This window comes from Urocampus carinirostris, chromosome 16, assembly GCF_059441175.1.
Source record: "Urocampus carinirostris isolate Australia breed hairy pipefish chromosome 16, RoL_Ucar_1.0, whole genome shotgun sequence".
Taxonomy (NCBI): Eukaryota; Metazoa; Chordata; class Actinopteri; order Syngnathiformes; family Syngnathidae; genus Urocampus; species Urocampus carinirostris.
This window is the reverse complement of record NC_142364.1, coordinates 15,873,369-15,899,577: the sequence shown is the minus strand read 5'-3', so window position 1 is coordinate 15,899,577 and position 26,209 is coordinate 15,873,369. Positions and strand designations below refer to the sequence as shown.

Sequence of the window (26,209 nt, the reverse complement as noted above, 5' to 3'; positions counted from 1 at the left end):
CAACGTTTTAGGTTGTTGTTTCTATAGGGATTATTTCCAGACTGCACATGGGTCAAACCAACACTGTTTTGAGGGGTCAGAACCCGTTATAGTTCTTTCTTTTTTTTAAAGTAACCAGTGTTGAGATATGTTAAAAAGGTCAAACCCTTTAGAATTTAATATTAAATCCAGTAAGGTTTTAAGTGTGGATTACTAGTTTGATTTGGACTCCCTGACTTTAACAATATTATAGCCCCCACCCCCACAGAACGACGTAAACAATTCGCTCGCAGACTACTTGCGGCCGCACTAGCGTATTGCCAATTAAGCTTTAGTTTTTTACATTTTTTTCTACAATATAACTGTACATTCCAAATTCAAACACAATTTATAAACAGGTGTTTTAAAAATGAGCAACATATACATTCAAGAGCCACCCACTAATGGAAAGGTGAGCGGAATTAAACATTTTACCTTTTTACAATAACTGTGCCCTTTACATTTAAAAAATGTCTCTAATCTATTTTACTTGATGTTGAAGGTCTTGTTAAAAACCTCCGCTGGTGAGATAGACATCGAGCTGTGGTCCAAAGAAGCTCCTAAAGCATGCAGGAACTTTGTGCAGCTATGCATGGAAGGTAATAGTCACACAATCTCAGTTTATCTTCCTCAAATTGAAACAGTTGATTGAGATAGATTTTTCTTATGGTCCAAAAGGTTACTACGATGGGACCATTTTCCACAGGGTGGTCCCTGAATTCATCATTCAGGGTGGAGATCCGACTGGGACTGGGACAGGAGGAGAGTCCATTTATGGGTGCACATTCAAGGTTAGGATGCTGATATGAAGTACAGTAGACCCCCCGGGATATAGTGCTCCTGCCTTACGATGTTTCAACATTCCGGTGTGGAATAAGATGTTTTTTCTTCGGTCCTTCGTTCAGGATTTTTTTCCATTATAAGACACCAGAAGCAAAACATTTTGCATCGCCTAAATTAAACTTTGTAGTGGTTTGCATATGACCAAGGCCGTAGGTTGGGGCTTGAAATTGGTTGAGACAAAACTACTCCGTTGCATCCGTAGCAACAAAGTCTTTAAGGGCACGATAATCCCTCGCAAGTCGAATTTTTGACATCCCTTTTATTTTTAATCCGCTTTTGCCGTCTCGTTCCCTCTGCATCCACACTCTAAATCCACTATACCTTCCTAAAATTAGTTCACACCAAAGGTAAATAAAATGTCGTTTTTTATTAACTTATGTATTATGTCATTTAATCGTATACAGTACACGTATATCACATATAAATAGTCCTTACTAGGCAGCACGGCAGCGCAGTGGTTGGCGCGTGTGCGGAACAGTTCTGAGGTCATGAGATCGAACCTTCCTGTGTGGAGTTTGCATGTTCTCCCCGTGCTTGCATGGGTTTCCTCCGGGCACTCCGGTTTCCTCCCACATTCCAAAAACATGCACGTCAAGTTAATTGGCCGGTCCAAAATTGTCTCTAGGCGTGAATGAGCCTCCTGCCCGAAGATAGCTGGGATGGGCTCCAGCACCCCGCGACCCTACTGAGGATAAGCGGTGCAGGTAATGGATGGATGGATAGTCCTTACTATTTAGTATTTAGTTTCAAATTTTCAATATGTTTTTACAGTTCTGGTGTTTTCACTTGGGAGTTTGCAACACATTAGTTCATCATCATAAGTTTCTATCCCCCACCTTAAGACAATTTCACCTTGGGATCCCTGTCTTAGAATGGATTAATGTCGTATCCCGGGGTCTACTGTATATAATACCCACAATGTCTCTTGCCTTCCATTGCTTACAAAAGAAGTGTAATTGTTTGTCACTATGCTCCGTCAGGATGAGTTTCACACCAGACTCCGTTTCATCCGGAGAGGTTTGGTGGCCATGGCTAACGCAGGGGCCAATGACAACGGGAGCCAGTTCTTCTTCACGTTGGGACGTGCTGATGAGCTCAACAACAAGCACACCATTTTCGGCAAAGTGAGTCAGAGCGGCAGCGTTTCGATTCATGCATCCAAATGTCCGATGCCGACTAAATAGTTGCTTTCAGGTGACTGGAGACACGGTCTACAACATGCTCCGGTTAGCGGAAGTGGAATGTGACGGCAACGAAAGACCTTTGAAGCCCCACAAAATAAGAACAGCCGAGGTAAGATGCGCTGCTTCATAAAATCAATATATTCATTTGTTTTTCAAACCGCTTATCCTCATTTTTACGGTATATACATATTTTCTTAATTTGAGGTGCTGCATTGCCCTTTCGACGACATCGAGCCCCGTGAAACCAAAAAATCCAAGAAGGAAAAAGAAAAAGAGGAAGTCAAGAAATCACAGTCAAAAGCCACAAAGTCAGTTGGGATTCGTTTTTTAATGAGTATACTCGTAAGCCACCCGTGTATGTAACTGTCCATTCATTATAGGAACTTCAGCTTGCTGTCGTTTGGTGAGGAGGCCGAAGAAGATGAGGAGATGGTCAATCAAGCCAGTCAGGTAGTGATGGATATTTGATGGCATTCAGTGTTTTTTTTTTTTTTTTTTTTTACAATTGTCTTTTTCTACTTCAGAGCTTAAAAGGAAAGAGCAAAAGCAGCCACGACCTCCTGAAGGATGATCCCAGACTGAGCTCAGTTCCAGCTGTGTATAAGTAAGAAATTATTCAATTATTAGTTAGTAGGGATGAATCATAACCGTTTTTTCCTTCAGATTACTAGTGAAATCCTGCTTTTTTTCTGCTTTTTTTTAACTCCACGCAAGGGTCTTTTTTCTATTGGGCCATAATTGGCTTTATTGGTTTGCTAACTATCTGCTGGATAATTTATCGTGCATTCTTACTAATTAGGGCCCAACTTCTCCAGTTTATTTAATATTGTGATTTTAAATGTTCGTATTAATTTCTTCAGGCCTTGCGGACCCAAAACAATATTTAAATGAAAAAACTGACATCTATTGGTCAGGTAGTGCGCACTGTCATGTTAAGGTTTTTTCTCTGAGTATTTTCAAGGATTTATCCACATACAGGGTTGGTACGTGTGCTTGAAATCCTTGAGAATGTTCAATATTAAATGTTGGGTTTTTAAAGATTGAAAAATGCTTGCATTTTGGTTGAAGTGCCTGTAAAGGCTTTAAATTGTTGCCATGTTTCAGGACAAAGTCCACTTAGAAAGGACACTGCTCTTCGGTGGCTCTTTGCCATTGCATATTTTCCCTTGTGATTAAGAGCAACTGACAGATGTCGCTGTTATGTGTAGTGACACCAAAAAATTAGTCCAAGGAAGACGGAGACTGAAAGTCTTCCAGTCTTTTCTTCCAGTTTTTACCCCACCTTTCTCAAATAAAGACAAAAAGAAGGTGAAAGTTTTTTTTTGTTTTTTTTAAATCAATGAAAATAGCGAACGAGCAATAAGAAAATGATATAAATAATAAAAAGTAGGAGGAAAGATAGACAAAAAGAATGGAGAAAAAGAAAGAAAAAAGAAAAGAAAGGGATTAATGAGGAAAAATATAAAAACAAAACAAGTGCTATTTTTTTGTATCCTTTTTGTTTTTTTCTGTTTTCTTGAGAATTACTTTTGTCATATTAATTTTTCTCTTTTCTTTTTAAAGTCCTTTTTTGTTTTCTTTTCCTTTCTATTTCATTTTCTCATCTGTCTTCTTTTAAAAGTAATAAGGTGCGTATTGGTCACTTTGAGTCTCTGTATTTTGTCTTCTTCCGTTGTGCTCTTAGCATTCGTTTTCGGGGGAACGACAGAATACAGCAACAGCTAGTGGGAAAATAATACACTCTGTCCCTCCAACTTTCATATTAAGGCGGGTGGCTCAGAGTATAATCTTGGAGTTTGAGACCCCTGATTTAGAGTCCTGATTTTTCTATTGTCATAAATGCATTTTGATTTTCCTTGTCATTTTACTTGTATTTTTTTTTTCAACGAATAAGTTATTAAAAAATAGTTCCCTTTTATTTTGTATTTGTATACCCAGGTGCGAAAATTGAATCTCTTTAAAACATGGGAAAAAAGTCAATAAAACGGTGTGAAAGACTTACGTTTATTACTTTTGTCTCTTTTTGAAGAGGTGAAAAGATATCTGGAGATGAAGCAGAGGTAAGTCCCAATCGACCTGGAAATGATCTCGTCAGAAATCATCCAAAACGCATGGTCGCGTCCCCACAGGAGGACGAGGCGGGCGAGAAAATGAGTGATCTGGTCCGAGCCAAGCTGACAAAGGAGAAAAGCGCCGCAAGCTTCAGCGAGCCCCAGGACGAGGAAGAACGGGGGAAGAAAACCAGCCGCAGGTAGGAAGCCATATTTTCTATTTCACACAGAGCACAGCTCTTTTCCTCCTGTATCGAATTGTTCTGACAAAGTTAAATAATGTACCTGTCAACCACAGCCAATTGCTCAATATGATAGCAATTCCCCTTACTAAGCGATACTAAACCTTACAAACATAACGCGGCACCTATTTGCTAACAGTAAGACAGCCTATGTAGAATACAAACATAATTTATTTTCGTAGTGTGGTGGTATGCACATTCCCCTCTTATTCGCGAAAGGTCCTCGGTTCGAGACCGGGTGGAAACATATGTTGGCCTGGGGAGGGATGGGAGTCACCAGGCTGTACTCACCCAAGACACACCACAGGCAATGGCGCCCATATGACCCTAGTGGTTGTGGATTCCGACCAACCAACCATGTTTATTTACCAAATAAATGCTTGATCGAGTGTAACATTTACTAAGGTACAGCAAAAATATTATATCTCTACCCGTGACCGAGACGATCTGGATTAGAATTACAAAAATAAAAATCCTATAAAATAACTTTTATACAGCAGGGGTTTCCAACGTGGTGCCCCCTAAGGACAGTTAAGGTGCTTACGGACCTGTTCTGATAATAGCTCACGTGTGCTGGGTCATCGTGATTTTCTAGTACAATGAGTTTTTAATTGGTTGACTGAGTCTCGTTAACCCGATCTTTAATAATGAACCTGATAATAACATAGTAACAACATTGTAATAACATGATGCGTTGTTATTTCAGAAATTCGAATAAATAGTTTACGTTCATGGGCTTCATGGACAATATAATGTATTCAAGTATTGATAGTAATTTTTAAGCAATTAAGAGAATTGAATGAGAATCTATTATTGTATTAAACAAATGTATTTACTCGTGTTTTTTTGAACAGGAAATACAACAAACTAAATTCCAATGTATAGGTTTTATTGAGCAAATGAGCAAAACATTTGCAGTTTTATCAGCTAGCTATCTGGTAAAATTTTTGAACTTTGTAGCTAGCTACTTTCCTACCTTTTCAGCTATTTAGCAAGCCATCTAGTTGGCTTTTATTCTTTTTTTTCCCATACTATCTTGCTAACATTTCATGGGTTTTTCCCTAGTTTTCAAGCTAAACTTCAGCCTCCTTTCAAGCTACCTATCTTGCTTTTTTTAGCTTTCTATCTTGCTATTTGGTTGGTTTGTTACTCTTTAAGCTCCCTTTTAATTTTCACCTGTTTACCTTTCTAGCTAACTATCAAGTTGATCTGCATCTATATAGCGCTTTTCAAGTCAATGAAGACCTCCCAAAGCGCTTTACAATGTGCTTCACTCTTACCCATTCACACACACATTCACACACCAATAGCGGCCAGGCAGCCATGCAAGGCGCCTACCTGCTTATCGGGGGCATTTGGGAATTCAGTGTCCACGGACACTTCGACATATAACAAGGAGGAGCCGGGAATCGAATCTACGATCTCTTGATCCCAAGACGAGCTTTCTACCTCCTGAGCTAATGCCAAGCAAGCCACCTAGATAAGTTTCTACTTTAGAAATGCAAATCAAACTGGGTGCCCTTTTGCACCTATTAGTCACAAAAAGTAGCTCTCAGCTTGAAAACTGTTGTGCAGCATTCACATTTTAAAATGATCCTAAAACGTATAGAATATGGAGAAACTCATAAGTTGACAGTGATGAAATTAAGTCAATTTAAATTAACATTTATTACTTAAACGCTGGCGCTTTTTATCCAAACAATCAAAATAGTTGTTTCTTGTGTTAAACTTTAAGATATCTCCCAGCGGGGGGCGCTGTTGGTCCATGCTAAGAGAGGTTTTAGCACCAGTTAATTTACCCACGTGAAACCTTTTGCCAAATCTGCAAAGTTTCATTTGTTCAAAAAGATATATTCATTTCCTCATTGACTATTTGACAGTCAAAAGGACATTACTTTTGTGTACATTACTCTATGTAATCATTATTGAGGGAAGAAAAGCATCATACCACCGTAATCTCTGTTAATCTGACTGCTTTACTTTATCATAGTATAATGCTCAGTGATGACCCCGTTTATGGGCAAGAAGAGCTGCTTATTTTGCATGGGTGTTTTCATGGAATAATGTAACCTTTCTGTTGAAATGTATCTGCATGATTGATTTATTGAAGACTCAATTGTAATTAGGTGGGAAATTAAGTGTGATCGGGTAGTTTTCGATACATATTTTGTACATTTCTAAATATGTAGGGCATTCTCTCTTTTTGTGGGGTCTTGATTGGTCATAAATGTTAGCTTATAATTTGTTTTTTGATTTTGCCATCATTTGATGCTGTTAAGCTACCATGCCTTTCTGAGGGCACAATTGATTCGCTGTATTTCTATTTTGTATATTTTTTAATATATTTACACAAGATTGCCGCCTTTCTTGTGAGGAATTGTTCCATACGGAGTAGGCAGAGATATATGGCTCTAAAATAAAATCTAGAATTTATCAGTCAGTCCGCACATTGGGTCACCAACCTTTATGAAGCTGAGAGCTACTTTTTTATAAGCGCATAGATCTGCATTTTTAAGATAAGAACTTATCATGTAATCGCTATGTTTTCACCATGTTACTTTTATGTTATTGACAGCTGGTAAACTTTAGAAGTGGTGTTAAAACAGGTTACCAGTAAGCTATTTTGAGAAAATCTTAGGTGATGGATATCAAACTCAGTTTGGCTCTTTTCTGAAGCAAGCCGGATCAGAAAAAGAATAAAAACTCCAAATTGTATGGCTTTGTTGGTCAGTGTTATGCTTTAGCATTCATCCTACATAAGTAACTTGCCCTAAATATTGTATTTATCGATGACAAATGATCTTTTTATAAACACAATACATTTATTCAGAAACAATGGGGAAAAAAGATTTTCATGATCAGCATTTAATGTGTCAACGGGCTCATTTTAACATTTGAATGAATGTAGTTTTACATTTGAACCAACTCACCATGCTATAGAAACTCAACACTCCAGTCCAGTGGCCAGAGAGAGTATTCGGTTTGCATTTATTAAAAAAAAAAAAAAATAAATAAAAAAAATCCACTTTGAATAAAATCACCGAGATTGGCTTCTTTTTTGACACACATTTAGGAATTTATGGCGGGCCGGATTAAATCATCCAAAAGGCTGGATGCAGCCCACAGGCCGTATGTTTGACATGCTGATCTTAATTGATGCCGCCGGGCACCCCGTTTGTGACTTCAGGTCTGAATGATGACTATAAACTATACCCAAAACAGATTTAATAAAGGATTTGAATTTTAAAAATTATATTTATATCCTCTCCAAAATCCTTAGACAAGAATAGCTGATTTTAAATTAATTTAAGAGACATTTTATCCGTGATATCCCGTGCCAAAATACATCCACCCGTAGCTTGCAACTAAATTGCTTGAATACAATTAACTCTTTGGTGACTATAGTTTAATAATCAGAACCAGCTTTGAGAAATTAAAGGTAGTCTTTTAACTCATTCAATGCCAGACGTTTTTCTGAAATTGGGAGAGCCGGTCAGTGGCAGGCGTTTTTGCCATTTTTACTCATTTTTGAAGGCCTACAGAAAATGTTGTTTTGTAGCTATGTAGGCATATGACTTGTCCAAAGAATGCTTGAACCCTCTTCTTTCATGAGAAAAGGAGGTTTTCTAGCTTTAGTTGTTTAGTAAACAACAGTTGAAAATATTCAATTCCAAGAAAACTTCTGAGAAAAACAATGCTTTTCATATGTACAAGGAGACTTAGCTTGCAAAATCACATTTATTACAAAAACTCTGGACTGATCCATGAAGGATGCATGAACTTTGCAAGAACTTTTCAGCGGCCGATGTTTCCGGTGACATGATCACACAATTTCGGTCACCGTGGCAATCACGTTCCTGAAGATGTGCATGAAACGTCATCCCTTTCTGTCCCGACGATGATGAAGGAACTTTGTCATCTTTTTCAGCAAAAAAGAAAGCTTTGTTGAAGCGTTAACTACTTATCCCTATCTTCGCTTTTCTCACCACGCTGCGTCATGGTAAATGGTAAACGGTCTGCATTTATATTGCGCTTTTCAAGTCACTGAAGACCTCCCAACATGCTATACACACACACTCATAATCATGATCAATGACCATTTTTATTTTCCTTTTGTGTATGTATTTTTTGAAATTTTTTTATAATCATTTTTATTTATTTTATTTTTTCTTCAGTTGATGTTTTTTTAGATTTGTTAAAATATATCAATATGTTTTAAAGTTGTCATTGTTATTTTATTTATATTTTAAATATTTTTTAAATGTTATTATTTTGAAATATGTATTTTAATAATGTTTTTCAATAGTTGACTGTGCTTACATGCCATATGGGCTGCTTACACACTCAATCGTTGGATACAAGAAGCAACACTAGAAAGTGGGGGCCGCCTTAATGTGTGGACAAAGATCTGATTAAAGCCGCTTTTGCCACCTAATGGTGATTTATCATACTGAAATCAGTCCCAGAGGCTTGATACTTACAGATGAACTGCGTCATAGCCTTTAGAATCGTTTTTTAAAATAAAACCAAAAAATGTATTTTATGTTTTGGTACTCAGGGATGATCAACTGATCAAATTAATTTGATTAATTACCTACATGTGACAGTGGATGCGCAGGTAGTCAGCAGGTGATAACCCACGACGGGGCGATGGTAAAAAAAACTTCCGAATTGTCATCAGGTAGCCTAGTCGGCATGCACCACAGAATCCGCCCCGCTCATTAGCGCTAATAGGATAAGCAGTGCGCGCGCGCATGTGTGTACGCTCTTGACTGACAGCCAGGCCCAGTGTACTTTATTAAACACAAGCAAGGATTGTTTTGCTACAAGAACTGTAACCCAACACAGTGGTTTGTCTTGGCAGGGCATCACAGAGCAGGCTGCAAGGTACACTGTTAGTCTCTCACAAAGGGGGCATTGTTGTATCAAAGGGGGGGTCGCGGTGGCTCTATCGTCCCGCCATTGCCACCCCTTTGCCGCGGTCAACTGCTTTGATTTCGGCGGCTCCCATTTCCCAAGGGAACCACAAGCTCATAGACACTGTTAGTTCAGTAAGTTCAATATTAGTGAGTGTTGCAAGTCGTGTGAATGTTGGAAAAGCAGCTCGAGACTAGACCTAACACCCCCGAAATATCTGAATTGTGTTTTTTAAGCCTTAACTTGAAATATTTATTCATTTTTTATCTGATTTTTTTTCATATTTATTTGAATAATAATTTACTTGCATGTTTATTTATTGACACATTTATTATGTATATGCAGTGTCGGGGCGCGCAACTTTTACGTCGGGGGTACAACTTACAAAATGTCTATGCCCGGGTGGCCGACAACTTTTTCAAGGGGAAAAAAAACTAATACCGGAAGATTTTTTTTTATTTTCAAATCAAACGTTTGCTTTATTCCGATTTCGAAATCGTCGTTCGGTTGGGAAATTTTGGAATTTCGGTTTGTTTGGCAATTTGCATACTCGGCAGCCAATTAGAAGCCTGCATCGAATGACTTAATGCTTCCGGACTTTCCCGACCGTTATAAGGTCGCGCATTTGCGTATCATTTTTAACAAAATTGATGACGCTACAAAACATACATTGAAAGCATTGTGGAAAGAGGAGTTCACGTGGCTTGTAACAGACGACGCAACGCAAATATTGCAGGAATGAAGATGAGTCAATAAAGGTACATACGGATGGCAGATGGAAAACAGCGATGTCATACATATTATAAGTACCGTATTTTCCGCACTATAAGGCGCACCGGGTTATAGGGCGCACCCCGAAAAAATAGTTTTTGGTCCTATATTTGACATACATAAGGCGCACCGGATTATAAGGCGCTACAATGGGAACGTCGACAAAACAGTCAGATAGTTCAGTCAAACTTATTACCCCCTTAACATTCCGAAAGCTTGCAAAGAAGCAAATACGTGTCGTAGACACGTGCGGATGCGGTGTCCGTACGATGTCACTCAAATGCATCGTTCCAAATATCATTCGGAAGGTTAAAGTCTTGGGATTCAAGAAATGCCAACCATTCCTTAGTTTCTATTTTTTTTCCGCTCGCAACTTTATTGTGCATATGACAATAAACACTTGGAATTGAGTTTATTTTAAAAATAGACACTTCATTCCATCCATTATCTTCACCGCTTATCACAGAAACATCCAGATCAGTCTGAAACAAGATACTGGGAAAATATATAGCCGGAGTAGCTCACCGAAGTCGTTGTGTTCAATAATAATGTGCAACCATGGTCCTCTTATATCCGTGAGTGTAGTAAATCCAGGAGAGTAAAATATTTACAAATACAGAATGGTAAAACATGTTTCCTCTACGCTGTAGACAACCACACTTGCTATTCACATTCATCTTTTTCGGCCAATTGCAGGCTTTGTTTTGCCCCTTAGCCTATGTGAGCCTGTAAATGATAAAAAGGATCCGCCCCCTTTACCTCCGAATAACTTAAGCCAATAGTGATCGATTCAAATGATGATTGACACATTGGTTAGCCAATGAAACGCCGGTATATAAATCCCAGCATATACCGAGGACTACTCGCGTATGGGGGAAAATCTAGTCGGCGGCTGCTTGGATTAGTTGCAAGACTTTGCGACTTAATATTGATCCATAAATAAGGCGCACTGTATTATAAGGCGCTTGGTCAGCTTTTGAAAAAAATAAAGGCTTTTAGGTGTGCCTTATAGTGCGGAAAATACGGTATATGTTATAAGTAGATTTATAATAAACTTAATTTGAAAGTGTTGTTCTGTTATATATTCTGATTATCAATCCTTAATACTTTGCAACAATGTGTTTTTTGCAATGAGTCGTCTTATTGTGTTTCAAGTTGGGAAAAATGGGGCAGGTAACTTTATGGCTGGGCAAGTTATCTGCCCTGGTGTCCGGTAACTTTGTCATGAGTTTCAGACACTGGTGTATGTGTCATTTATTGCGGCTGAGAGGCGGCACGGCGGCTGAGTGGTTAGCGCGTCTGCGGCACAGTTCTGAACTCATGGGATCAAATCCAGCAACCAGCCTTCCTGTGCGGAGTTTGCATGTTCTCCCCGTTCTTGCCTGGGTTTCCTCCTGGCACTCCGGTTTCCTCCCAAATGCCAAAAACATGCACCTCAGGGTAATTGGCCGGCCCAAATTGTCCCTAGGTGTGAATAAGCGAGTGAGTTTTCTGTCCCTGTGTGCCTTGCAACTGGCTGGCAACCTACCTACTGCCCGAATACAGCTGAGATGGGCTGCAGCACTCCCGCAACCCTGCTGAGGATAAGCAATGCAGATAATGGATGGATATTTTATGTATTCGTTTGTTTAAAAATATCCGCAATCCAGAAACGGTGTTCCAGGATCTCTTTAAAATATCGTTATATAATTTCTTAATAACATACAAAAAATTAATAGTTTATATCCACATGCATTAAAGACTTCAATGTGTACTCTATCCATAAAGCAAAATTGAGCTCACCAAATGACATGCACAGTTACCCCGTTTTTACTCTTAATGCACATCATTCCGCGGTCCTTGACACCGATTTTTCTCAAGCCTGGCGCTTTGTTACCATTCTCCTATTTGGTCATTGCAGAAAGTTGGTGGTGGTAATTAACATGTGGCGCCAACGTCATTCCATTCGTCACGTCAACATTGGTGGTTTAAGACAGCAATTGACTTCCTGTAAGTCATCTTCATGGTTTGTTAGCTCACGCTAGTTGCATCTAATAGAAAAAACATTTGCTCTGCTAGCTCGTCCAGATGATGACTGTGTTCCCTCATGTTGACAGACTGGTCATAAATTATGGCACGTCATGAATATTTAGGTTAAAACTCTGTGGTATTTAGTACACGTGGCCTTTAATTATGAGAGGGTCCTTTGATTTTTATTTACTACAGGTCACCAAACATTTCAGCATCTCTGCCTTATAACTTTGTTGTATTAGATCATAACCAACAGTCACGAGCCACAAAGTCGGTGACGACACGCCCTGGATCACTTACATCAGGGGTGTCAAACTCCTTTTAGTTTGGAGGCCACACGGTAGAAAAAAAACACTCCAGACTAGTAGATTAAAGAGAAAGAAAGTGAGAGGAGTTGAGAGCGGGAAACAGTCAGACTGAAAGAGAGAGAGACAGAGAGATGGCAAGAAAGAAAAAGAGGGCGATAGAGATAGTCAGAACAATTATGGAAAGAGAGAGAGGGAGCAAGAGAGAGGGAACGTGAAGAAAAAGTGAGAGATGGAGAAAAAAGGGGAAACAGAGAGAGAGAGAAAGAAAGAGAAACAGAGGAAGAAAGGGGAAAATAGAGAGAAAGTAACAAAGAATGTGAGAACGGGGAAAGCACGGTAAGAAAAGAGACCAAAGGGAAAATCTAGAAAAGAGATGCAGAGGAAGTCAGAAAAAAAGAGCGAGAGAAAGAAAAAGAGGGATAAAGAGAGACACGGAGAAAGATAGAGGGAGAAAGAAAGAGACAGGAGGAAAAAAGACAGAAAGAAAGAGACAGAGTGATCAAGAGAGAGAAAAAGAGATAGTAGAAACAGACAAAAAAGAAAGAAAAAAAGGGAGCGATACAGGGATGAAAAAAGTGAGACAGAGGAAAAGGGAGAAAGAAAGAGATAAAAAAGAGAGCAAGAGAAAAAAAATGAAAGCGAATGACAGAGAGACAAAGAGAAAGACAAACAAAAACAAAAGATGGAGAAAGAAAATTTAAGAAACGGAATTAAGAAAGAGAGAGAGAGGGCGAGAGAGAAAGAGAAGAGAAAAGAAAAAGAGACACAGAGAAAGAGCAAAAGAAATGCAGCGACAGTTGCTTTGTAATTGGTGCCTAGCTTTGGGAATTCAAGTGGACATTTTCAAAGCTGCAGCTCATTTTTCCCTTGCGCTTCTCTCAATGTTGCCTGGCGGGCCGGATTCAATCCCTTGACGGGTCTGATTGTGCCCGGGGGCCATATTCTTGTCACCCCTGATGTACATCCAAAGTGGGTCGTCAGACATCACGGACCGGTGCGTCTTCGCCGGCGCTCTTCTCGCTCGCCGAGGCCTCGCTGAGATTCGCGAGTTATCCGGCTTCGTCTTGCGTGCGTGCGCGCGCTTGTGGAAAAGCACTTGAGCTAATCCAGCGCTTGGCTGCAAGATTGTGTACGTTTGGGAGCTGCCAGGTTTACAGAACTCCGGCCCGGTGCAGCACATCTGCTCTGCATGGGGCGCTCGCTCCCTGGCCGGCTGGTGGAAATGGTTTTCAGACAGACGTGCATGCTTAAAAGGCTAGATAAATATGGTTTCACAACTTTGAGGTGCAACTTGAAAGTGTTCGAATATGGATATTGTGTTTCAAAAGTGTTTGTACTTGATATACAGTGGAACCTCGGTTCTCGACCAAAATTCGTTCCAGAAGCCTGTTCGAAAAGCGATTTGTTTGAACACCGAAATCATTTTTCCCATTACAAATAATGTAAATCGTTTTAAACCGTTCCAACACCCTGAATGTTTAACTTTGTTTACCTTTAAGACACAAATAACATAAACATAAATGTAACCCAGGCTAATCGTACGTTTGCGTTATCGTAATCTCCCGTACGAAAGAATACGCTAACATGAACGTGTAAAAATAAAAAATAAAAAGGATAAAGAAAATAATTTTGAATAGGATTTTTTACCTTTGTGGTGGTCAGCAGAAGGTACAGGTGGACGGTGGAGAGGGATGGAAGAGGAAGGAAAATTATTGTTTGGAAGGAGAGTCCCCTTCCATAAAAACTTAGGGGAGCTCTTCTGTCTGAGGGGTGCTCACACATTCAAATCACTTTGTTACGGATGACTCGGCTACAGGATGTTCTTTTCTCTTAAAATATCTATCCAATGACACTTGCTTCTGCCTTCTTTTTAGCACTTTTCGGAAGTGGTTCATGAAAGTGTCGTTAAAGTCATTGATGACTCTGGTGGCTGCAGCTTCATCAGGGTGGTGGAGTTCGACGAAATTCTGTAACTCGGCCCATTTGCTACACATTTGTTTAATCTCGGACGTTCCCTAGTGTAGTGGAGGTGCAATTGCACCTGAGAAAATTAAAAGGAGTAAAAAAAATGTGATGTGAAACATCCACCCCTAGACGGTACCACTGCACTACAGTTAGCCATAGCTGTCGTACCGGCGTTCGAACTCCGATTATTGTTCGAACTACGAAGCAAGAATTTCTCGAATTTTTTGTTCGGACTCCGATTTGTTCGAACTGTGAGTCGTTCGAAAACGAAGGTTCCACTGTACTTGTAAATGCTTGAAACGCTCGCCATGTTTCAAAACAGGTTTGCTTGGAGACGATGTTGACACTGCTCCACGGTGATTTCACTTATCCATTACATTTCTTCTTTTCTCGTGATTAACGGCAGCTGGCATTAGTTTGTATGGCAATGTCCTGTAAAGTGTCATCACTCCCTACAGGTCATGCCCAAGAGGACTGGTGCATTTTAGACCTAAACAGGGCACTATGAAATGTGTATTAGTGCAAGGGTTACGTATTAAAGGCAGCATGGGTGGTTAGCACACAGCCCTACGTTGCAGAGGTCCCGCGTTCAATTCCAGCTACTGCAGCCTCTCCGTCTGGAATTTGTTATGTATCAATTATGGACATAGTGCAAAAAATAATGGTAGCGTTTCCCAGTGGTAAACTCTAATGGGAAGAACTTCCTGCATGGGGAAAGATTTGTCCCAAAGACATGTATATTTGCGATTTCCTCGAGATCTAAAAATGATACCCCTTGATACTGTAAATGCACACGCAAGATTAAAAATAGCATATGTGAAGTGCATATTTTCTGCTCTGAAAAATACACAATTCACACCATTTTTTTTGTTTTAATGTACTGGAGAGATTGGTCTTTTTTTTTTTAAAGTTCTTCAAAGTGCTTGAATTTGAAAACTGTGTGCAAACCCTGTTTTTAGCATTCACATAAAGACAACTTTTGGAGATCTTTTTAACACGTGTTTCTGGGTGAAGCAGCATTTGAACCCTATTTTATATTCCTGTTTGTATATGAAATGTTGATATTGGGATGAACAAGTACAGATAATAGGTATCAGTGCTGAAACCAGCCTTAGGTATCGGTACTGAATGCATTCAAGTAGCCATTTAACCGTCAGTAACCTGTAATTAACGGAATGGAAAATTGCCATTAAAAAAAATCCTATATTTAGGAAAAAATAATTGCATTCTTGATAGAAAGAATGGCTTCCCTTGCAGGCTGTAAATAAAAACCGCACTGCAGCTTATTGTATACATTTTGCTGACGCTTTGCCGTCTGGCATCACGGCCAGAAAGGGAAGCGAGGGGTGGGGGGCTTCTCGAGAGGCAGACAGCATTGTAAAACAGGGACGCGCGGTGGGCTGCGCGTCGGTCTGGATCGCTGTGCCGAGTCATGCAAATTCCTGCGTGGAGGTTTGGATTCCTGCTCTCCAGCTCACAGTTCTTCTTGGCTCGGGCCCAACTGCCCCTCACCCGCCAAAGCGAGTTCAACCAACTCGTCGTTCCGATACTGCCGCAGCCGTCCCTGCGGTCTCTCGACAGCATACATCCGAGTAGAGAAGGGTTCAAATTGTTTTAATACGAGCACAATGGCCCGGAAATAATAGAAGATTGGATTCGGCTGCTAGGAGTCGTCAGTAGTCGGGAGTTGCTGTACCCAAGAGAAGTAAGCTCAGGCCTAAAAAGAAATTCCAGCGCTATCCGACTCAATCCGCGGCTATTAAAGCCCGGCCCGACAAATTAACTGTATTTGAGGGACAAAGCCTGAAATAAAAAAAAACTTTCTGGAGGAAGGGTAATTGGGGCCGATTAAAGCCCCTTGCCCCCAAACCTCCTCAATGGGGTTTTTGTTACTAAAAGTGAGAAAAGGCCTGTTTCAAATATAGCCTAAACCCCAACCTAAACCCCAAAAAAGAAAAATAAAGATTTTATTAATCCTTCAAGAATGAGCTGGCTGACGCTGTTATCATGACTTTGAGCCAAAAGATGGCGGCAGAGAGTAGCAAACTTTCAAGTTACGGACACCACATTTGAATATTGGATGCAGAGGGAAACAAACCTGGGTGGCGGTGGTAAGAGTGCCAAATCCCAAATACTCATCCACTAGTATATAGATAACATATAGAAATTCATTAGATTTTATCTCATAACATAATTTTAATTAACGGTACATAGATGAATGTTGGAGAATGGAGTAAACAGAAAGTTGCTTGAAGGATATAAATAAACACAAAAGCATGACATAATAACAACTCTTTGGTGTAACTTATGATGAATTGGATGTTTAAGGACGTTAAATAAATACATTTTCAATTTAATGTAGGTATTTGTGTCCATAGTTTTAATCATTTGCCACTCGTATTGTCCAACATTTGTCACTTGCACTGCTTATAAAGTGAAACAAAATTGTATACTGGTTTTAATCCGAAATTAGGGTATGCATGATAGACAAAATCAAAAAATAGGCTAGTTTAAATAATGATTTTAGGAGAAGCGACAATGTACAGTATTTAAAGACACTGATCATGTCAACAATTCCACATACCCTTTAGAAATCAAAATTCCTAGAAAATCATTATGACCCATCACTGTTGAGCTATTCTCAGAACTAGTCTGTGGGCTACTTGTGTGCTTTTAGAGGGCTACTTGGTTACCGCAGAAACACACTTATTGACAATTAAAGGAGCTTTTTAAGAAATAACAAAAAGTAACCTGGGTCTTCCCCACTCCCCCCATATAAAACTTAATCACCCCTGGCGCATGGATTTTTCGCTCCCTTTTTCAAACAGCTGCACACTATCTTGAAGAGATACAAAGCAGACTCGTTTTGGATGTTGGAAAGAGCTCCCCTGCTCCTTTGATTTTGTTCAGTGTGAAACCACTAGACATTATCCCATCATGTGGCGTTATTTAGAATTTTCGACTCACTCCATACCTATTTCTATGGAGAGATTTTTACATTTTATATTGCATTGGTTTGTAAATGGGGCAGCACGGCGGCGCAGTGGTTAGCCCGTGTTCGGCACAGTTCTGAGGTCATGAGATCAAACCTTCCTTTGTGGAGTTTGCATGTTCTCCCCCTGCTTGCGTGGGTTTCCTCCGGGCACTCCGGATTTCCTCCCAGATTCCAAAAACATGCATTTCAGGTTAATTGGCCGGTTCAAATTGTCCCTAAGTGTGAATGAGGTGTGAGTTGGCTGTCCCTGTTTGCCCTGTGACCGGCTGGCAACCAGTTCAGGGTTTCCCCTGCCCAATGCCCGAGTATTGCTGGGATGGGCTCCAGCACCCCCGTGACCCTACTGAGGATATGCGGTGCAGATGGATGGTATCATTTAACTTAGTGGAGATTTAAGAATTTATTACAAAAAGCAAGGGCTTTCATTCTCTAGAACAGTGTTTTTCAATCAGTGTGCCAGGGCACACTAGCGTGCTGTGAGACCTTGTCTAGTCCACTGCTGGAATTTGCCCAATTTTATCTTTCCAAAAAATCAGGGCATCATTCGGTATTTTTGCCATCCTCAGACGAGGAACTGTAATAGTCATCCATAACAGTAGGTGGCAGTAGATTTTTATATACCATTTATATACTAACTATTTGCTCATGAGGTAGCACACTACATTTAATAACTCAAGTTGTTTAATAAAGCGGTTTAAGATTAGACTGTAAAAAAATAAAAAAATAAATAAAGCACATCATTCTTTTTTTAATTTTAATTCTTTTTATATACTAATTATCTGCTTATGAGGTAGTATAGTGAAATATTTGACATAACTTCATTTTCAAACATTTTCAACGGACGGTGTGCCTCAGAACTTTTTAGAAATAAAAGTGTACCTTGGTTCAAAAAGGGTTGAAAAACACTGCTCTAGAAAAATATCTGATTCGCTCATTTTAGAAAGTGCTCTACAGAATTTGGAAATTATCCACTTGCTGACACCATTTTCTGGCTAAAGTCATCATGGCAGCCTCCGTCAAGCTCCTTTAGTGGCGCGTGCAAGTACGTGCATTTCTTCGATGCACTCGAATAAACTCTTATTTTTTATGTTTTTGGGGTTGGCGTTTGGACTGTATTTGAAACTGGCCTTTTTTTACTTTCTCAATTTTCATGCTACACAGTGTATTTTAGATCAAGCATATTCAGAATCTGAATTTAAATAAATCATTTTTTTTACTGCAAACATTTGTTACAAAATACGTAAAGGTATACAAAAATGTTTTTTTTATTTTTTTGAGTAAAATAAAAAAAAAAAGGTAAAATCTTAAACCACCAAATACAAATGTAAATATTGTATAAAGCAAAGTATAGAGCAAAATTCTATGCTAAGAGGACTAAGACAAAGATTCTCAGAGAAACATTGGTAAGGGAAGGTGAAAAATTTAAACTAGATAAAATATAGCTGTAGTGGACTTCATCCATATGGCTATATTTTTCAAATGTTACCGCGAAGCTTTATTAATTTCGTCATCGGGGATACGTAATTACAAATTACCCATTCAATGTCAGATGAATGTATTTTACAAATTGGATCCCAACATCTACAGTATTGTGACGTTTAACGAAGCCCTGAGTTGAGTCCAGACAAATGTCAGCTGTTCCCTACCTAGACTACTTCCATTTTTTGGGAGTTAAATGTTTGGCTGTTGCCTAGAGACCTATTTTGTTTTGCAGAGAGCGACACGTCGAGGCATGATGTAACACACCTTACCGGTCGGGAATATCGAGGCGCCTATGTTGATATAACTGAAGTGTAGTCCTGCAATGTGAAAATCTTGTGTACTGTCAAGGGTTGGGATTATTTACTGTATTTTCTGGAAAATGAGGCGCACCCAAAAGCCCCAAATTGGCCAGACATTTCAAAGTGGGTCTTATAATACGGCCTTATATGAGGAGAAGTTATTACTGATCCGTCGATACATTTTATCGCTGACCACAAGTGCGTAACAATGGTGGCAACGGGGATTGAACCCGGATCACGGTGGAGAGGGTGCCGGATCCTAACCACCAGACCACTAGACATATGAGTAGGCATTTGGTCTTATCACATTATCACACTATTTTAGTCACTACCAGATATGTTGGAGAAATGAGAAAACAGTTATACAAAGTTATTACAAATCGTTATGAAATGTTGTTTCACTTTTTCTCAGCTCAAACTAAGCATTGTAAGTAACAAATGTTTTGGATATATATGGCCATGTGTTTATCTTTTTGGACAACCAAATCACTTCCCACTATGCATCTTTCTTTGTTCAGTTCAGAACTACTAAATTACTTCCCACAATGCCTTTCTCTTCATTCGATTCAGAACCTTCTGGGCTTCGTAAAGACTGCGATAGTCTGTGCTTCATAAATGGATTTCAGGTGCCCAAGGTTTTCTGCACCACCGACCGGTTTAATGTCTGAAAACATTCTTGCGGCCTGGCCCAACAATAACATCAACATTTTTGTGACTGAAAATAGTGAGATGATGAGATAAAACCTATTGCCCTTCATGTGTCGTATGTGTGCCTAGTGATCTAGAGCAGTGTTTTTCAACTTGTCGGTCGGCACCCAAAAGTGGGTTGCAAACTATGTTTTCAGTGGGTCGCTGGCTTTTCCCCTGGCAAAAATATCATATGAGTGTCTGTCATTAAAGCCCTGGATGAAAGTACAGTATATAGTTAAAACGTGCTATATTTCTTTTTTTACCTGTATATTAATCTTCATTATATACACAATTAGGTAATTGTTGTTTAGGTACACGATTTTTCAATATTTTCGGTATGTGGCTATTGTAAAGCAGTTTCAGCCGGTCGCTTATATGCCAGTATATATATGGTACTTGATGTCATTTTGCTCTTTGAAAAAGGTGAATACTGTATATTTTTCTATTTTTGCTTTAACTGCACAATCCTTTCATTGGAAACATTCAAGAAGTGGATTTCTTTTCTTGAGTTTTCTTGCCATTAGGGCGGAATGGTGGGCGGAATTTGGGGTCTTCATGTCAGACCAGTTGAAAATCACTGATCTAGTGGATAGGATCCAGGGTGTGCTAGCCACCGCGATCCGGGTTTGATTCCCGTGTTATCCAATGTTATGCAATTGTGGACAGATAGATAGATGGATAGATGTATACTTTATTCATCCCCGTAGGGAAATTCACACTTCCAGCAGTATCCTTGTGTTGAAAAATCAAATAATAATATAAAGATATAGAATACAAAAATACCCAATATAACATTTTCCTATAAAGTATTTAAAAAGTGCTTCATAAAATACACACTGTAATAAAAATAGGGTAATATGCAAATGTGGGGGTGGGGTTGAATGTGGGCTTTTACTCCCCCGGGTGGAGTTAAAGAGCCTCATGGCATGAGGAAGAAATGATCTCCTCAGTCTGTCCGTGGAACAAGTGGTATATAACTACTGATCAATGTACAAACGCGGTACTTTTTAGTTTATTCTCTGCAACCCTAGCTTTAACTGTAGTTTTACTTTCCTGCACCTTTATAGTCCAGTGTACCATATGTATGCAACAAATATCACCAAATACTTTTTTTTGGGGTGTGCGCCTTATAATCCAGTGCATTTTATAGTGCGGAAAAATAGGGCATTTAAGTCAGAAATGATTTTGGCAGTGAGAGTTTTGATGCGGGACTGTTTTGATGGCACATTTCGACTTGTACGTCAAGGCATAACAACACTTACATAAGAGCTAGACATCAAATAGAAATCTGGAAGGAAAAAAGTCACGAAGAAGCAGACGTCAGAAAGGAAGGCGATGGTTGTTTAGTCTGGGGATGCTTTGCATGTTTCTGCTCCATGGGGGCAGGGGCCAGGGGGCCAGACGCCTCAGCTTACCTTAGCTTTGAGTGCAAGGCAGCAACACAATAAGTGACAGCCTCACAAAAACATCATCGCTCCCTTGCAGAACATCTGCGGGGCCTGCGTCATGTACGAGGCAGTACGGGCCGACCTGACCGGCACTTCTCGCCCCGGGGGAGCTTTTCAGGCCGCTCGCCAAATGGGTCGGCTCTGCCGGTCAGAGAGACTGCGACGCTCTCCCCCCAGCTTGCTCGCTTTATCCATTTTGCTTGAAAACTTTATGTAACAGCTCCGCGTTTGACGAAAGGGATTACAGTTATCTCTCGTTTTTCACACGGGTTTGTCTTACAAAAGGTCCTGTGATAGTCAAAAACTACAAAAGTGGAAACCTTTGTCTAATATTCTTTTATCCAGTGAAACCAAAGAATAAACCCAATTTACAGACTCTAGCATTTGTTTAACAAATAGAAGTACTGTACTTCCACAAATAAGTTCTGTACTGGCAAATCACATTTATTTAAGTAGCCTAGAGGTAAAAATTTAAGCCCATGACAATCGTTACATTCAGGCAGGTCTTCTCACTCGTTGCCTTTTTTTTTTTTTATTATCCACCTGTCATTGTCTTTTGTTTCATTTTCTTTTGTGTCGCATAGCGGAAGACGTATTCAGTCCTGCTCTCGAGCAGTGTAGCCCGCATCACCGCGCTTAGCTCCGCGCTCATAGTCAACAATAAACATAGGTAATAAGTAATATTCAGCCAGCTGATCAAAATAAATGATGAAATAATTAGAGACCAGGTGTCAAATAATGATCTTTTGATTTTAGGACACAGGATATGCTTTTACTTCTTATGATACATTGTTGCCATCATGTGGACATTATGGAAAACTGCATCTACTTTCCTTTGGCAGGGGTCTGCAAACCAAAATGTGGAAAGAGCCATATTGGAGCCAAAAAAAAACCTCATAAAACAAAAAGCTTTTTATAGGCCTTTTAAGGAAGGAAACACATACTGTGACCTTCTATATTCATCGGAAAACGTCAAGATTATGTCCTGTTTGTGTCCTGTTTGTGTTCCTACAGAAACCATATATTTTCCCATTACCAAACAGTTTTGAAAAAGCACCAGGAAGCCTTTATGGAGCCCCAGCAGCTGCATGTGGCTCCAGAGCAAGTTTAGCGGGGGAGAAGTTCAACTTTGTTGGCGATAGAAAGCATCTTCCTCTGCTTTTTAAGCCTAGCTGTAGGTCCTTTTGTGGGTTTAGAGCATTTTGTTGACATGGCTTTTAGATGAAATTGAAAAACATTTGCGCATAGGTTCGTCAAGCTGTTTTACGTACGTGCACAACTCACAATAAGGAACTGTCATCCTATGAAATCTCCTTTTCATTTGTCCAATATTACACACAGAATAAACTCATAAGCAATGTCATTGACACACAGGCAGAAAATTAGAAGGTGACTGTCTAGCCAATCAGAACAAAATACACGAATAAAATCTGCAATGAGTAAACTGCAATACAGCCAGGGATTACTCTAAAAACAATATTTGCTGGCGCTCCTACCTAGGTGTCAGGAGTTTTGAGATGTGGCCGTGTCTCTAATGGTCGTCTTCTTTATGAGGGTGGCCGTTGAGGTCTTTTCCCTCGGTACCGCAAACCACTTAAGAGAGAGGAGGAGACTCATAAAAGTGAGACGTGTAGCTCCATAAATAACCTAAAAGATGATGATATACAGCGGAAGGTCCCATTGCTGGTCAGCCTCAAAATTGTTGGGTTTTAGAGGAAATTTTTCCTTTAGAAATACAGCGCACCTCACTCCTATTAAAAATTATTTGGAAAGGAACAATAATATATTCCTGCCTTTTAAACCGCACTAAATCTTTTTATAACATTAAATTTGACGTATAACCTTGATTGTAGCATTGAGCATTATTTTCTAAATAAGTATTAAGTGAAATACATCTTCTCAAATAAGAAGTTGAATCGCCGGACTGTTTTATGAACAAATACGTGTCTGTACAATGTCACCAGCCCCTTAAATGTGTCATGCCAAATATCATTGGAATGCTTAAACTTTTGGGATTCGAGATATGCTGACCATTTCATGTACTCATCACGGAAACATCACGATCATAATACCGAAAATCTATAAAGCGGGCGTAACTCACTATTTACTCTCGCAGGCCGTCATCAATTGAGTTGAATGTCCGCAAAAATGGCTTTGTTACATTCAGGACAATCCATAGAATTCAACCGTGTAAAGTTTTCACTCCAAAACACTCGATAATGCTGACAGATGAAAAAAATCCACCTAAAAGCATGTCTGCTTTGTTCAACATTGCTTCTTGTAATTTGTTTTTTCCCCTCCAAAAATCCCCTTTAAAAATAAACCGACTCGCATCATGATTCCATTCTGTATATGGTAGTTAGCCACTGACCTTTTGATTGACACCACTCACAGCCAATAGCCGGCTCTTTTTCTTCGTCCACAGCCCGCATTAGCCTATACGGCTATGATAAAACATATATTGCCTCCTGTAGCTCAGAATATATTCAGCCAGTAGTAACTGATAAGAATGTTGATTGACACATTGCTTAGCCAATTAAATTCCCAACATAATTTTATGCCATTTTACACCGATGTATTCAAATCAGAGCCGAAATTGAACATACATGTGCGGTCATCACACGCAAGTGTGCATAATCATTAATTTGACTTTCGAAAGAGTTTGAAAACATTAACAACTCTTTCAAAATGTCGGAAAAAGTGGCCAAAGTAAAATACACATTTGCAAAGGTTTTAGTGTTGTAAACTGGTCGTCTCCAAATGGCCACTTTTAGAAAGGCCTAAACCTACCCTTAGAAAAATTTGTAAAATACCATTATAGTTTTTCAGATTTTTATCATTTTTGACAAGGTACCAGGTAAGGCTTCAAGCTATTGTCTCACCTGTTTTTCAGTTAAGATGTCCATGCTACACTCATCTGCAGGCATTTGATTGCAAAAATACATTCAGGCGAAAATAAAAACTTATTTCTGTGTGTTCCATCTCAGATTACTCAATGTGAGTAGCACTTGCAATAATTAATTCCGTTTGGGACAAAACTTCAGAGTCTTACCTTTCAAAAGAGACTAAAACCGTCTATATTCTCCAAACAGTTCAAGAACAGGATTCAATTTACTTTCGTATTTTTTTGATTAGGATTTTAGGCGAATTTTACAGGAAAGTTAATGGGTTCAACTGTTCCAGTTTGCATACCTGTCAACCTCAGCTAATTGCTCCCCTTATTAATGATTGCAATTTCTCTTATTAAGTGATAATAAACATTACAAACACAATGCAGCACCTATTTACTCACAGCGAGACAGACTATGTAGAATAAAACAAAATCAAGTTTATTCACCAAGTAAACAACACAATTCTTTCAACAGCTTTTTTTTTTTATTACCCCATTTACAGTAAGTATTGACGATTATACGTAACAGTGGGATGGAGAGGACAGTAACTTCATGCTTGTTCCCGCGGTTTTCTTTGTTTATATTAGTTTTGCGTTATAATGGTGAAAGCGAGAAAAGGCCAGTTTCCAATACAGTCCAAGCGCCCCCTCCAAGAAAGACGGACGTTTATTTGTGCGTGTCAAAGAAATCCACATCCTGATATTAGGAGCTGGACAAAGGCTGCAATGATGACACAAGCCAGGAGATGGCGGCAGCGAGTGAAAAATGTTCAAATTCCGAACAGCTTTAATTCATAAAATACAATTAAAACATTTGCAAATGTACAGTATTGAGAAACGTGCATTCTCAGGATTTGGAACATTCTTAATATTAAAGATAGCAAAGCGTTTTTTGAAATAATCAATTAGTTGTTGCATCTCCAGTGATGGTGTACAGCAGGAAATATTTTAGCAACTATAAACATCCTTAACCAGTCATCCGTTTTCTACCGACATCATTGATCATCATTCTTCTGCGGTAATATCTGCTGTTGCCCAAAACGATTCTTCCCTCTCTGGGCCACACAAATGACATTTTTCTGGTTTCTCCCTCTCCAGCGAAGAATTACGCAAAGAAGTTCGCCAGTTGAAGAAAGAGCTGAAGGCATTGAAACAAAGGGAGGAGGAGCCGAAGCCCACCGTGGATGAAGTGAAGGAGGGTATGTGGCTTTTTCAATCTTTGTATTTAAATTAGAGGCAGCGTTAGGATTTTCTAGAAAGAAATGATTTGGTTTATATATTTGTCATCAGAACCACTGAAAGTCGAAATACATCCTTTTCACAGTTGGTCACATCAACATAATCATTACCGATGATAAAGAATCTAAGCCCGTATGTGTCTGTTTTTAAAATCGAAGAATATTTGTGCGCCTTGAGCGTATTCAGATCTCTAAACGACTTGCTTCACTCACAAGGGGATCACTTAACATCAGCACTAAATATTTTAGGGCTACAATAAACGATTACCATACCGCTCATTGTTTTCAAATAAGCCATTGAGAAATCATCAGGTCTTAAAATGTCCCCAAAAAACACAAAAGAGGTTACGAAATACCACCCGTGCTCCAAACCCCAAATATTTAACTGAAGCGGCGAAAGCCAAGCACACAAGAGCCTGTAACCAAAGGAATGTTCGATATCTTGGCGCACACACGGTGTTTTAAAGCTCCAGATGGGACAGACACCTAACTGCCTGTTGTGGAAAGTTACCAGCATGTCTAAGATATTATAAAAAAGTAGTGTGATTGAAGGAATTGCATGGAAATCTGAAACAACCTGTATTGACCCTTTGCACGTGACTGCACGTTCCCCTTCCTGGCAGAATGAAGGCCACGACGGACAACAAGAAACACCCTAGCAGACAAAATTTGAATTAGCATTTGAGTTAAAACAAATACCGATAACACCACCAGAAGAGTAGAACCCCGGCTTTTTATAATGGTGATTTATTGGCGTGCCAACTGGCAATGTTCTAAGCCCGATTTTGAATTTTATCATGTCCGTTTTGATGAAGACAGATGACGGCGATTTGTATCTGCAATCAAACGGAGGAACTG

The 26,209-nt window shown here is 39.4% G+C and overlaps 1 protein-coding gene across 2 annotated transcripts in view; it reads left to right on the top strand.

Moving 5' to 3' along the window:
- The first annotated feature begins 38 nt into the window (after positions 1-38).
- cwc27 (CWC27 spliceosome associated cyclophilin) overlaps positions 39-26,209 on the top strand; it is a 39,618-nt gene continuing 13,447 nt past the window's right edge. Inside the window, exons 1-11 of one of the 2 annotated variants that reach the window (XM_088319816.1) lie at positions 39-430; positions 521-617; positions 697-809; positions 1,842-1,985; positions 2,056-2,154; positions 2,250-2,353; positions 2,426-2,495; positions 2,570-2,649; positions 4,075-4,105; positions 4,175-4,296; positions 25,212-25,312. In XM_088319816.1, the coding sequence (XP_088175942.1) occupies positions 389-430; positions 521-617; positions 697-809; positions 1,842-1,985; positions 2,056-2,154; positions 2,250-2,353; positions 2,426-2,495; positions 2,570-2,649; positions 4,075-4,105; positions 4,175-4,296; positions 25,212-25,312 (1,003 nt within the window). In that variant the 5' untranslated portion in view covers positions 39-388. The remainder of the gene's footprint in view (positions 431-520; positions 618-696; positions 810-1,841; positions 1,986-2,055; positions 2,155-2,249; positions 2,354-2,425; positions 2,496-2,569; positions 2,650-4,074; positions 4,106-4,174; positions 4,297-25,211; positions 25,313-26,209) is intronic. The other variant, XM_088319817.1, reaches the window with a different exon arrangement.